This window comes from Phalacrocorax carbo, chromosome 1 (genome assembly GCF_963921805.1).
Source record: "Phalacrocorax carbo chromosome 1, bPhaCar2.1, whole genome shotgun sequence".
NCBI lineage: Eukaryota > Metazoa > Chordata > Aves > Suliformes > Phalacrocoracidae > Phalacrocorax > Phalacrocorax carbo.
The window spans coordinates 813,706-828,158 of record NC_087513.1 but is presented as its reverse complement, the minus strand read 5'-3'; the positions used below and the strand labels follow the sequence as shown (position 1 = coordinate 828,158).

At 59.0% G+C, this 14,453-nt stretch overlaps 1 protein-coding gene across 7 annotated transcripts in view; it reads right to left on the bottom strand.

The window, feature by feature from the left end:
• The window catches only part of SBF1 (SET binding factor 1), a 92,206-nt gene that overhangs the window by 26,699 nt on the left and 51,054 nt on the right, over positions 1 to 14,453 (bottom strand). For all 7 annotated transcript variants that reach the window (XM_064441363.1, XM_064441381.1, XM_064441389.1 and 4 more), the window contains exons 3-6: positions 6,865 to 7,002; positions 6,519 to 6,653; positions 3,267 to 3,377; positions 66 to 171 (exon numbers count right to left, since the gene is read on the bottom strand). In XM_064441363.1, coding sequence (XP_064297433.1) covers positions 66 to 171; positions 3,267 to 3,377; positions 6,519 to 6,653; positions 6,865 to 7,002 — 490 coding nt within the window. The remainder of the gene's footprint in view (positions 1 to 65; positions 172 to 3,266; positions 3,378 to 6,518; positions 6,654 to 6,864; positions 7,003 to 14,453) is intronic.

Below are 14,453 nucleotides of genomic sequence, written 5' to 3'. Positions count from 1 at the left end.
CAGGACTCAGCCAGCTGGCTTTGGCACCGGACCCGATGAGAAGGAGGTGTGGGGAGAAGTCTCACCGAGCTGGCGGAAGAGCAGGGCCACGCTGCAGCTGCTGACGGGAAGCGAGTCATTGATGGGTGTCTGGATCACCTGCCTGTCCCCTGCTCCCAGAGAGATCGTCCTCTGCAAGAGAAAACAGACCCGGTCACTGGGCATCCATCCAAGCAAGGGGCGAGCACAAGGATCGAGGGCAAGCCAGCTGCCTCTCCAAGCCAGAAGCAGCCCGAATCCCCCCAGCACACAGGGCCAGGGTGACTGTGCCCTCGGCACAAGCCTCGTCCCCAACGGGGCAGCGTGTCCTACTGCGGCACACCACCTCGCAGCAGCACGGCTGGAGCACAGCCGCTGCAGGAAGAGGGAAGAGCACCCTGCAACAACACACGTCGCGTGCTTGGCTGGGGCCACGGGCTAAGGGGACGAATGAGACCTGCTGAAAGAGCAGGCAGTCCCGGCCAGCATGAGCAACTCCTTGATGGCTGGCAGAAGGCAGCAGCCAGCCCCAAGACCCGCACTGTGATGCAGTACATGGGGCTCTCCAGGACCTCCCAGCCGGAGGGGAACAGTTCGCCTGTGCCGTGCCCAGCCAGCACTGCCAGGCAAGGGAGCAGCACCAGCTCTGCAGCCTCTCCCGCTGGACAGCGTGCCTCTCCCAGGCGGCATGAGCAGGCCCTGATGGCTCCTGGTAGAAGGGCTGGGGACAGACAGACTGCACAGTCTCATTGCTTCTTCTCCAGTACAATTTTTTTCCCAGACCTAAGCTCATTCCCAGCAGCACGGGGAAGCCTACATGTCTCCACCCTCTCTCCAGGCTGCAGGGACTGGGGCAGGACCAGATCACTGGCCCTCTTCTCCTCTTTCTACACCTCTCTAGGGAAAACACTCCTCTGCAATAGCAGGTTTCACCATGCAACCCACCTCCTCGCTCAGCCCCCTGCAGCCACAAGAGCTCACGCCACCACAACAGCCCAGAAGTCTGCTTCCGAACGCCGCCGTGCTGGCAGAGCAGCACAAGCACCCCTGACCTGGTCATCCACAGCAGGCCACCGTGTTTTCACAACCCCCAGGAGAGCGCACTCACGGAGAGGCAAACAGCGCGCAGCCAGTCTGCTGCGGTGCAGGAGCGCAACCCCCTCCCCAGAGCCCAGGCACGCGTTCCCGGCTGCCCGTCAGTGCAGCACACGCAGACGCACGCACACCCGAGGGTGCTCTGACCGAGACGAACAGTGCCTGGGCCTCCACTGCTGCACCAGCTGCAGCGTGTGCCACCCTCAAACACAAGAGAGGTTGCTATCGAGGAGTCAGACCCAATGAAAGAAAAGGCGTGCGTACCGCTGCTTCGTCGTCCGCGTCAGGCTGAGATAGAGACAGACAGAGATAGCACAGTCAGTTAGAAACACATAAAGACAGCGAGACAACAGGGCAGACGAACACAGGCAGAGGCCAACAACAAGCAGGGACCAACAGTCTTGGAGAGGAGTGATGCACACACACACAAAGCAAAAGCAATGGCCACTGCACTGGAAAAGAGCGTTTGGACACAGCAGGAGAACAGGTGAAGCACAGGAGGGGAAGTGCCACCAACAAACTGCCCTCCCTGTAGCACACTACTTGTTCCCACAGCACGGATCAATCCTGCAAGAACTGGGAGGTGACGTATAATCATGCCAAAAAGCACTGTTCAATGAGCCACAGCGGCTTGAGGAGCCGCCCTGGTCCGAGCAGCCTCTCCGCTCCCATACTGCCGCTTACAGATCCCACCGGGGAGGAACCAGATGGAGTCGGACAGATCTGGGCAGACCCTGCAGGAGTGCTCTGGCTCTCACCCTCAGCCAGAGCGAACCCAGGGTGCTTGGCACAGTCACAGCTCCCTGGGTGTGGGCAGCACCCTGCTTGCTTCTCCGGAGGACTCGGGTACGAGTGACATACAGCCCTCTCCTGCAGACACCACAGCTGGGCCCTCGCAGGACCTGCATCGCTCTGCATTACCAGAGAAAGCACCAAACCCCTGAAAAAGCCTGCACAGATACACAGGTTCAAGACAGCAGCCTCCCCTCGAGGTCACGGGCCGCAGTGGTGGAAGAAACCTCTGTCTCCAGGCACCAGGGACCTGTGGTGCTGCCCCAGCCTTGCAAAGGCTCCTCCACTTGGGTGCAGTCTGGGTGCGAGAGAATTAAATGTATTTGTTGCTGGGGGAAGCAGAGCTCAGCTCAGAGTGAAGCCGCCGCAGGAGACACGTGCACATCCACAGTTACGTTCCAGGTGTTAGCATGGCAGAAGAGCTCCAAGGGGTTATGCTGCTGTCTCCAAAGACCTCCTGCCAGGGGGTCGGCTGGGCTTTCTCCACTTCTGTCATCTCCAAGTCAGCTTCAATTAGCCCTTCAGTACCCATCTGCTGCTCACGTGAGCGAGCCTGAGCCCAGCTGGCCTTCCTAGAGCAGGAGGAGGAGCGCTAGAGGAACACATGGCTCAGAGGGGAAAACGGGAGGCTTATCTCTGATGGCCTCAGTTCTGGGCACAAGCGAGGCTGTTGCTCCTCGAGCCCTGTCCGTCAGAAATGCTGGCCATATACAGGCACAAGCCAGCGCTGTGAGGAGACAGCTCCAAGCTGCTCGTCTGGCGAACGTCAGCCTTGCTTGGCCCATCGCCCCAGAGCTGACTCGTCCCCATTCTCACAGATGGCCCGTGACCACTTGGCTCTGGAGCAGCTCTCCAGGCAGTCAGACAGGCCTGAGTGGAAGAGCAAGACCTCCCTGATGCAGGAGCAACCAGAGACCATGGCAATTGTTTGCACAGATCGATCGGTGACTGCGTAAGCCAGCTGGTGGTCAAGTGACTCAGTACTCCCTCCCGGAGGGAGCAAGGAGCCAAGACCAAGCTGCCTAGTCATGGCAAGCCGTAGCTAAGTGAAGCAGCAAGATCTCCTCAGCTGATCTACGCGCTGAGCGGCTCCAAATCACAGAGGTTTGCTGTTTCTACTCTTAAGCACTTGGGAAGGCACTGCTGGCACTAGCTGAGCACTTGCCAGTAGCAGTGCACTGCGGCAGCTCCTCGATAGCCAGTACACTGAGCCAGACTGCCCATGAGTCAAATCAGCCTTGCTCAGCTCACCCCAGCACAGCAAAACCGGAATTCAGCTGAGCAAAACATCCCTGCTTCTATCAGAGCTGCTTAGGAGGCAGAAGCACAGGGAGGAGAGAGGGAAGGGGCAGATTACCCACCTGAGCTCCCCCGGTGATGGGGATGGTACACGTCAGGAGGTTCCCAATGACGTTCTCCAGGGACACACTCAGTCCATCCACGTAGATAGTATAGATCAAACCCAGGCTGTTCTGGAGAGGAAAGGACAGCACAGCTGAGCATCAGGGCGGGAAGCAGACACTTACAGGTGTTGTTGGGGAGGCTCCAGTTTGGAGCACCATTGCATGGCGGGGATCCCCAGTGCTTGCCACCAGACAGACACACCTTGTGACAGTCAACTCCTGGCTGCAGTGCTCCAGCTCTTCCCCCTCAGCCCTCTCACAGCGAGTCCTCATCAGCAGGACAGGAAATCTAGCAAGTGCTCGGTTTGCTTCCAGCCATCCAACCTCCCCACCCCAGCACCGACCCCGCCAGAGCCGTCCCCAGACATGCCCCCTGGGCCAGAGCTCAGCAGGAGCCGCGCGAAGGGGGCACAAAAGTTCCACGGCCAGAGGCGAGTGGAAACAGCTGGACTTCTCCAGCACCCCCAAGCACTCCCAGTCCCTGCAAATTTATATCAAATCTCACAAAAACCCCAAGTAAGGGATGGGAAGGAGACCCACTTCTCCACCAAGGGCTGGCCAAGACGCCTGGCCGGGCCCCGCTCCGCTCACTGCCTGCCCGGTGTTGGGACAACACCCTTAACAACAGGCTTTAACTCTTGGTCAGCCCTGAAGCGGTCGGGCAGTTGGACCAGTTGATCGTTGCAGGTCCCTTCTAACTGAAATATTCTATTCTATTCTACTCAGGAAGCAACACCAGCTCCAGCACAGAGGGAGCTGGGGGGCACAAGCACAGGGCAGCGTTCAACACAAGCTATAATACACAGACAGATAAGGAATTTGAGGAATTTGTCTTCAAGGCACCCTCTGGGTGGGTTTTTTTTTTAACTCAAACCATCTCCCCATGTCAGTGAGGAAAAGAGAAAACACAAATACTAGGGCTTTGGAGGGAAGGCGCCAGGCAGGCTACTGCACGCTGGAATAGCTGAGTGAAGAGCAAGCTCACGCTCCTGCACGTCCCTGAGCACCCGCTGCTGTGCCGGACGCTCCACGGAGGAAGCAGGAGGAGATCTGAGAGAAGGCACAGTCTCACGAGGTGCCAGAAGGGAGATCTGGGGTACCCTGCCCTCTTCCCAAGGGCTGGAGACCGGCCCAGCTCCAGGGGGCACGGCAGCTACGGCCCCACGGCTGCTGGCCGGCGGTGCAGGCTCCTGGCGTAACGTGTACGGCTTGGCCTCTCCCTGAGCAAGAGGCAGATCCTCAGTCCAGCATCATGCTGACCAAGAGGACCAACAGGTCGAGGTCCTGGGCTACACAGAGACCTAATCAGAGAAGAGAAGGAGCCGCAACAACCCGAGTCTTGTGCTGGGGAAGTAAGAGGCTGGGCTTCCTATTTAGCCAGAGAAATCCATCCGTTCAGCCAAAGGGCAAAGGCAGTCAGAGGTGGGTGGCACTTGCTGCTGCGGAGCAGAGATCCCGCTCCCGCAGTCACCACGCTCAGAGACCTGCTGGGGACACCCAGGGACCTTCCTGGGTTCGTGTCACAGCTCAGGGGGAAATGACCCGAGGCCCTGAACAACAGGACTGTAGTGCTCTTGTCACTCATCTGTTCCTCAGAAATCACTAAGGTGGAGAATTCAAGCAACTGAGCAATGAAATCGGGCAGCCAAACATGCAATGCAAGCGTTACTGGGCCTCCTAACAAAACCAGCCAGGGAAGATGAGAGGCCAGGTATGCAAAGACTGAAACAATCAGTCTTTGAATCAGAGCAGCTCTGGCAAGAAACGTCTGTCTTTTGGAACCAGTTTGCTGACCCGCTTTCCTCCAGAGTCATCCCCAAGCACGACCACCTTTTGCTCAGCAGGAGAGCGGCAGATGCTGCAGCCCGGCTGACCTCGCTCTGCTCTCCCAGGCTTGAAAAAATGAACAGCTCCTGCGTTTTAGAGAATTCCAGCTCCACAGAAGGCCAGGTGTGGTAAAACCCATCCCAGGTGTGAGGACAACCAACAAGGCAACTGCTTGCCACGGGGGGAGAGGGCTGGCAGTCCAGGCTCACTTCTGCTCGCATGCTCCCTTGCTGGAAAGGAGTTGCTCTTTTACCACCACCTATCAGCCAAGCCAGGCCTGACTTAGGCTCAGACAACTTTCCCAATAAAATACCCAATACAGACTTTCTTACTGCGAGAGTGGGTGAACGCTGGCACAGGCTTCCCAGGGAAGTTGTACAGCCTCCGTCCTTGGAGATAATTCAAAACCCAACTGGATGATATCCTGGACAACCTGCTCCAGCTGACCCTGCTCGAGCAGGGGTTGGACCAGAGACTTCCAGAGGTGCCTCCAACCTCTGTTCTGTGGTTTGGGGCTGTGAGTCTGCAAAGCCCAGAGTTTCTGCTGTTTGAAGCAGCTGCAAGCTGGAGAATGGAGTGATTTTCCCACCCCCCACCAGCTGTTAATGCCTTGAGCACTGAACACCCTGAGGGAACACCACGTGCTACCATTCACGGAGCGGGCTGGGAACACGAGGTTCTAGAACAGGGCAGAACTCAGAAGTGATATCCTTGCGGTGGGAGGGGAAAAAGGAAGGACACAGCCCGGCCTGTTGGAAAACGCTGCCCTCCTGCAAGCCCAGCACCCAGGCAAGCTAGCGGAGAGCCCACCGTAAATGCCTGGGGGATTCCTCCTTCGGGCCAAGAGGAGCCGCGTGGCAGCCCACCCGCTCGGTCTGGAGGAGGCTGCCCACACCCCGCCCGCCCCAGCCACGGAGCTGCGGACACAATACACACGGAGGCAGGCTGTAAGCACGCCAGCTTGCAGCCTGTGCCCTCCCAAACCTTTCACAAACACATAATGCAGCACATTTAAAGAAAATAAAGGTGGCAAAGACAAATGGTCCCACAGGAACAGGCTGTTCTTCACGGTTTTTCTGTTAACAAAACTGGGTCAAGGCCACCAGCTGCCCAGCGCGGCCGAGGCTTTGCCTTCTGTCCTGCAGCCAGCCGTTCAGGCTCAGCGCGCAGCTTGCGGAGCTGGACCAGGATGCAAGGAGCGGGCTGGGGACGGGCCGCTCTCCCCCGGGGTGCTGCGCCAGGGTGCTCCTGCAGCTCCTGTTCCTGGCTGTGACTACGCGGCTCCCGGTTGCTGCCAGAGCCAGAAGGGCTTTGCTAACATTGCTCTCCTCTCCCTCCCGAGCCGGGGCCCTGCACCCCTGCCCCAGCGCCTTTCGGACTTACCCTGAACACCTCTGCATGGTCCAGCCGCGACACCAGCACCAAGCTTTTGGGAGCGAAGAGCTGCGCGGGTTGAACGGGAGACGATGGCTCCTCTTCCTCCTCCTCCCCCTCACCATTCCTGGGGTGGCTCTGGGGCTAGGGAGACACACATCAGCCAAGTCCCAGGGTTAGAAAAAGGATGCTCTTCCCTCTCCCAAACCTCTGACCCCAGGGCTTGGATTCCTCTACAAGGGAAAAGCAGGAACCACTGGCCAAAGCCGAAGGCAGCCAGATGCTTCCCAGACGGTGCTGCCGCCCACCCTCCCCAAGCCGCCTCCGCAGGCGGGACCCCAGCAGCCCGCGGTACCTGTGCGCTCTCGACAGCCTCCCAGAAGGTGAAGCAGGCGCAGTAGTGCCGCTCCGAGTTGATGTCCGTCAGCACAGCCACGAAGAAGGTGGGGGGGTTCCTCTCCGTGAAGAGCTGCCAGCCGCTGGGCTGGCAGAACTGCAAGAGAGGGCCGGGGGGGCGGTCAGAGGGCCCGACCTGCCCGTGCCGCTGCCCTCGCTCCCCGGCATCGCTCGGGCAGCGGGAGCTGGGAGCTCTGGTGGGCTGGACGACGCGAAAGCAAACCGCCAGGTACCAACACCACCAGGTACCGGCTCCTGGGGACAGAGGGTGGTGTGGCAGCACATCCCCTACAGCGTATGCAGGGAGAGGGCTGTGCCGCCTTCCCCAGCACGTGCTGCAGCACACGCAGCCACCACGGTCCAGGATGGGGAGAACTGGCCAGAGCCTCCCATCCCCTCTCGGGGGGAAAACTGGGCAGGTGCCTTCCCCTCCTCTCCGCAGGGACAGCAGGAGCCATTGGAGAAGCCTGAGCTGGGCACCCTCTGCCACCCTGCACCCATCTGAGAGCCCCCGGCACAGGGGCTGCGAGGAGCCAGGCTGCGCCATGCGAGGCGGCTACCTGCAGCCTGCGTCGAGCCTGCGAGGCTTGCCAGGCTCTGCCAAGCCCCTGCAGCCCACCGAGGTGCCGGGCGGCCGCACGCAGGCACGGCACAAAGTCTGGGACAGAAAGGCGATGCGTCCCTGGGGCAAGCTCCCGGCAGGGCAGGGCTGCCCCCAGGCACGGGCGTCTGCTCCGGGAGGTGGCACTCCTCCCGCGGGGCAGGCAGCTGGAAAACACCGGCCCAGGTTGCACCGATGCCCCGCTGCAGCCAGCTCCAAACACAGTTTTACCAGTTTCTGGGGACTTTCCAAACACCCTCCCAGGGCCAGTGGGTAATTCCAGCCAGCGGCCCCAGGACTCCCCCTGAGTTTCAAAGTCTCAAGGGATTTTTCTTGATTTCCTCAGCATCTGCATTTGGCTGCTGAGGAGCTGTGGAAAATTCCCAAAACTTTTGGGCCCTCCATGAGGCAGCTCCCCAGAGCGGGACACCTCGGCTCCTTCTAGGGCCGTGGCTCGATGAACTCTGAAGACAAGGTGACTTGAACAAAACCCAGGATGAGCATGAAGTGGCAACAGGGCCAGACCGGCAGAAAGGGCTGACACGCCGCAAAGCTGCAGGAATCGCTGCTCCAGCCCAAAACCTTGTGAATCGAAGCTGGTTTCAACCCGGTGAAGTTTCCCAGCTGTTCGCCGCCCTCCGTGCCCACCCTCACTCCACGTGCACACACACTCTCTGCTGCACAGAGCCTCCTCTCCTCCCTTGGGCAGCTCGGTGCGGCCGCAGCTGGGAGAGCCGGGCATCAGCCGCAGCGCAAGAGCTCGGCTTTCTTCAGCGGCCCAGGGATGGCAGCGGGAAGGAGGGGAGGCAAAAGCACTTGTGCCGCTGCTTCCCTGACTCTGCCACGTCTGTCCCTGCAAACCTGCGTCCCAGGGCCTCTCCTTTCTGGGGTCATTTTCAAACCGGGCTGCCTCCTGCCCGGCTCCTCTGCCAGCGTGCAGGAGGAAGGTATGGCTCAGCAGCCGTCAGGGTAAGCACACAGCGTCACCCTCCCAACAAGAGGGTTCCTCTCCTCACGGGGCTCTGCAATGAACCTGTAGCTCACCGCTCTGCAAACATTTCCCGGACGTTGCAGAAATGACGAGAGCAAAGCACACAAAGCTGCTGCCCTCGAGGAGTTTGCTGCTGGTCCCACCCAGCGCTCCCCCACTGTTGCATCTCAGTGCAAAGCAATGCACTCCACAACCACAGTGTCAAACCTTCCCTGCAGAGACAGGTATGTACAAGCCAGATGTCGGGGGTCAAGTGTGCTCATCCAGGGGCCTAAGAAATGGAAGTCTGTAAGCCCTGGACTGCTCCTCCAGAAGGGAACCCCAGGAGGACATCGACGACACCACCAGTGGCGGGCACGGGCTCTGCTCCGCTCCCCGCTCATGCCGTCTTCCATCCCAGAGGCAATTACACCGCTGCTAAATGGGCGCAGGGAAACGAGGGCGCGACACAAACACGAACATACCTGAGCCTCTTCACTCGGGATTACACAAACTCAGGCCGAGGCATGGCTCCACCACCTCCTGCCCCCGGCACACGAGCTCGGCGAGGACCACCAGAGCCCTCGGTCCCACCGCGGGAGGTGCAGGAGGCTCCTGGCACCCACCTGGGCTCCAAGCACCAAGCTGTTCTGGCACTCTTCCCAAGTCACAGGATAAGAAGTCAGCTTCTTAAAAATAGCACCTGCTGAGAGCATGGGTCACTTCAAACCGCAGCAGGTGACGCCGTGGATTGGGTCACATCGCCGGGGTATGTGGCTGTGCCCCAGCTACGCCCCAGAGCTGCTTGCAGCCCGGTTTGATTGAACTCAGTGCACCCAGTTTGATTGCACTCAATGCTCCTCAGCCAATTTATCCTGCAGAAGTCAACATAAAGCAGCCACATGTTCGTAAAGCAGCAGGCATGCAGACGTCTGACCGCCACAGCCATTGCCTCATCTCAAGCTAGATCCTCTAGAAAGGACACACATCCTCCATGAAACGGGCGTAGGTTGGCTGGTGATTAGAACAAGTGTCCTCCATAGAATCACAGCATCATAGAATCATTAAGGTTGGAAAAGACCTCTAGGATCATCAAGTCCAACCCCCAACCCAACACGACCATGCCTCCTAAACCATGCCCTGAAGTACCACATCTACACGTCTTTTAAGTACCCCCAGGGACGGTGACTCCCCCACCTCTCTGGGCAGCCTGTGCCAGGGCCTGACCACTCCTTCAATGAAGACATTTTCCCTCACACCCAACCTAAACCTCCCCTGACGCAGCTTGAGGCCGTTCCCTCTCGCCCTGTCCCTGGTGACTTGGGAGCAGAGACCGACCCCCCCTCACTCCAGCCCCTCTCAGGCAGCTGCAGAGAGCGAGAAGGGCTCCCCTCAGCCTCCTCTTCTCCAGGCTAAACCCCCCCCAGCTCCCTCTCCTCTCCAGCCCCTCCTCCCCAAACCTGCAGCATTGCCTGGGGTTGGTGTGACCCAAGGGCAGGACCTGGCCCTGGGCCTTGTTAAACCTCACCCAGCTGAGCTTGGCCCATGGATCCAGCCTGCCCAGGTCCCTCTGCAGAGCCTTCCTACCCTCCAGCAGATCGACACTCCCGCCCAGCTTGGTGTCACCTGCAAACTCACCGAGGGCACACTCGACCCCCTTGTCCAGGTCATTGATTAAAGATATTTAACAGAACTGGCCCCAACACTGAGCCCAACACTGGGGAACCCCACTCGTGGCCAGCCGCCAACTGGATTCAGCTCCGATCACCACAGCTCTCGGGGCTTGGGCAGCCAGTGTTTTACCCAGCGAAGGGGCCACCCGTCCAAGCCATGAGCCTCTGGCTTCTCCAGGAGGATGCTGTGGGAGACGGTGTCAAAGGCTTTGCTAAAGTCCAGGCAGACACATCCACAGCCTTTCCCTCATCCACCAGGTGGGTCACCCTGTCATAGAAAGAGACCAGGCTGGTCAGGCAAGAGAAAGAGATGAGGCTGGTCAGGCAGGACCTGCCTTTCATGAAGCCGTGCTGGCTGGGCCCGATCCCCTGGCTGTCCTGCATATGCTTGATCAGCTCACTCAAGACGAACCGCTCCATGACCCTCCCCAGTACCGAGGTCAGGCTGACAGGCCTGTAGTTCCCCGGATCCTCCTTCCAGCCCTTCTTGTAGATCAGCACATTGGCAAGCCTCCAGTCATCTGGGACCTCCCCTGCTAACCAGGGCTGCTGGTCAGTGATGAAGAGTGGCTTGGCAACGGCCTCTGCCAGCTCCCTCAGTGCTCTCGGGTGGATCCATCTGGCCCCAGACCCTTGTGAGTGTCCAGGTGGAGCAGCAGGTCGTAGACTGCTTCCTCCTGGATTATGGGGAGTTGTTCTGCTCCCCATCCCTGTTCCAGCTCAGGGGGGTGAATACCCTGGGGATAACTGGTCTGGCTATTAATGACTGAGGCAAAGAAGGCATTTAATACCTCAGCCTTCTCCTCATCGTCAGTTGCAGTGTTTCCCTCCGCATCCAACAGAGGATGGAGATTCTCTTTTGTTGTTGATATATTTATAAAAACATTTTTTTGTTCTCCCTTACAGCAGTGGCCAGGTTGAGTTCTAGCTGGGCTTTTGCTTGCCTAATTTTCTCCCTGCAAGGCCTCTGTACTCTTCTTTTGTTACCTGCCCCTTCTTCCAAAAGCAGTAGACTCTCTAGAAGCAGCCCAACCATGGCCAGTGGTGGTACCATGGCGCTCTGTAATACTGAAGGTGCCACAGTTAAAGGAAGACGAACCTACAGGCCCCCACGCAGAACTAAAGTTCTACGCGGATCTGCGTGAGCAAGCGTGAGCTCTTCTGCCCGTGCCTTGCCCGACCTCAGATCCGCGCTGGGCGGATGCCCCCCGCACTCGCTCCCCACGCCGCCCGGCAGACCCAGCGCTCCCGGAGGCCTGCCCTCGGGCGCGGTACGGCCCACCCGCGCAGCGCAGGAACACGGCACACGCTGCCGGCTCCCACGCGGCCGCTGGGGCGTGCAGGGGCTGCTCCGCACTGCGAGCGCTGCGGCGGCGGCGGCCTCTCCTTGCGGCACATCTCAGCGCCGCCGGGTGCCCACGGAGAACAGGAGCGAGCTGCAGACGGCCAGAAGAGAAGAAAGTCTTGGTTCTTAGATGAGGGGGGTGTTGATGGAAGCAACTGACCCGAAGGAGGTACTGCAGCTCCCCTACAGACGGGTGCTGGTGGATGCCCCAGCCAGGCTGCACCTAAGCCTCTCCAGAGCAAGAGCCCTTCGTTTGTTTAGAAAAATCCCACAGGAAGGCAGAGCTGCGTGCCGGGCTCTGCAGACACTGCCTAGAGCAGTTTTAGCAACAAAACCAGCCTCTCATGACAACATGTGTGTGTCTGTCTGGCAAGCCTTGTTTTCCACAGCACTGCATGGATCAGAGCTGCTTTACCACCTTTCCTTCTTCCCCCAGTTACATCACAGGCCTTTCCCAAGCTTGCAGGGATCGATTTTGCAAGGATCTAGCCTATGATGCCCCAAGATGTCCTCCTGATCATTTATTTCCACCCTGGAAAGCTTTGGGAGGCAACGCATCCCTGCAGCAGAGCCAGCTGCCAGGCAGGAGGAATGACATGTGGAGCCACTGGTCACCAGTGCCCCACTGGATAAGGAGCTCCACTCCTGATCAAACCCACGGCAGAGCACAGCAGCAGCTCTCCTCTCTCCTGAGCATTGCCGGAACGGCCGCTGGCTGCGTGGGCTCAGCTGTCAGCTGCCGACCTCGGGTTCCTCCACGTCAGAGGTGAAGAAAAGATCTGTTGGTCAAGACAGACGCAGCAGAAGAGGCTCTGCTCAGCTACCGTTGCCTTACACAAGCAAAGCAACGAAGGCAGCTTTTCTGCCAGCAGCAGAGTGCCTCACCATCCCCTGGAAGCAGAGACTGTGGCCTGCAGACCCTGCCCCACCAAGCTCCCCCGGCCGGGGCCAGGACACAGCGTTCTCCTGCAAGAACCTCTGCCCAAGCGCTCCCGGCAGCCAGGGAGCAAACCTCATACAAACCTGTGCTCACCCTCACCAAACAGGATACTGAAGCCGCAAACACGCGGGCAATTACCTGGCTGGTTGGATCGCACTCTTTTATGCCAGGGAGCAGCAAAAACCCTAACGCTCTCCAGTGCCCAGGCGCCAGGAGGGAGCGCTGCCGTATGCTGGCTCGGGTGCCGCCGCATGCTGGCAGAGGTGAGACGTGTCTGGGGGCTTGGACGCACCCAGTAAGGCAAGATGACACGGTCTGCCATACGCAAGAACCATCCACGAGCGGCCTTAAGACGTGGGAAACACCGCGCTGTGTTAAGCAGACCTGTGGGACTGTGGTACAGAAGGACGTAAGGACCAGCGCTGCGGGGCGATCTGGAAGGGAGAGAAGGAATTGCACAAACCCTCGCCAGAGCAGAAGTAACCGGCGGGCGTAGCACACACTTCAGTCACCGGTTTTAGCAAGAATCTCCGTTCCCGGAGCGCACACCTGGCTCGGTACCACCGCAGGCACTGCAACCAGTAACCCTCGGAAGCGAGAGCTGTTGGTCACAGTCTGAAGCAGGGCTCCCTGCTGCGGTTTCACCTGCAGTAATACCCCAGTTCTCCCAGTTGCCCCAGGGCCTGGAGATCCTGCTCCCCCAGTCTGCCTGCACCAGGCTGGCGAGGGCAGCCAGTGCAACCCACCGAGGGCTCGAGGGCTGCCAAAGCCCTTGCTCTGGCAAGGTTCTGGCCTGGGAAGGGAGGGATGTGGCAATAGAGGAGACATGTTCACATCCTGTGTCTCTCTCCAGAGGAACTTCCATCCATTAGAACAGAATATTTTTGTTTAGAAATGCTGTCAGACAGCACACAAGGGCAGAAGCTACAAATTCCTGCTCCCTACACCCACCAGAAAACTTTCCCCCCAAAAAAAGCTGTTGAAAAGAAGCACAGCAGTGACTGCAGTGTAATGTACAACCCAAAATCCCCTGGGTGGGCTCCATCTGATTTTTCAGAAGCTGCCTTAGTTTCAGCCGTGTGCTGTTCACCCAGGATGCCTCCTGACAGCTTGTGGGAAGCCTCAGAGCCACCACTGGCTCCCAACAGGACGGGGCTCCAATTGTTTAAATTCCAGGGATTTTTTGGCTGGACAGTTTGGCCCTTGGGAAAAAAGCAGCTTTCCTCTTTCCTGGGACAGTTCCCAAGTCCCCTGCAGACAACCAGGAAATACTAACCAGAAAAATAATTTATATTTTTTGCCTCAGACAAAACAGCACATAAGAGTCCGAAATTGCGCTGCAGTTACGGTGAGCGCGCGGTAGGAAGCCGAGCCGGCCACCGCCGCTGATCCCGGTGACTGGCCACGCGTCTGGCAGGCCCGCGGCTCGACCCGGCGGCTGCAGCGGTGGCTGCCGAAGCCAAGCGCCCGGGATGGGGCAGAGGGACGAGGACGGGGATGAGACGTGTCCAGCTCTGACGCCCTCCGCTCCACAAGCTGTTGCTCCCGGCCGGGTGAGAGGAGCACACCGGCAGCCCTCTGCAAGTGCCAGCAGAGCCCCACGGTCTTTGGTTAAGCCTGACACAGGAGCTTTGGAGGGCACACGACACAGGGTGTCCTGATCAGCCTCCAAGAGCCACAGCTCACGTGGAAGCTCTCCAGCACCAGCACACATGGAGGTGGAGGTGACTGCTGGCTCTGAACGAGGCCACGAAATGTGGGAGGCAGCTGAGAGCAGAACTGAGTCCCGACAGGCGAGGAGGGGCGGCCACAGATCCACCACTCAGAAAATGAGCATTAAATAGCACAGGGAACTCACACAGGCCAGGGAATGAGAAGCCAGCTGGGCCACCACCCTCCTCAGTACCCAGAGCCCTGCACGTGGACAGCACAAGGCAGAGATCCAACGAACAGTGTCCTCAACACCCATTACACACTTGCTCTAAGGAAATAAGCTCCCAAGGCCAAGGCCATCCTCCC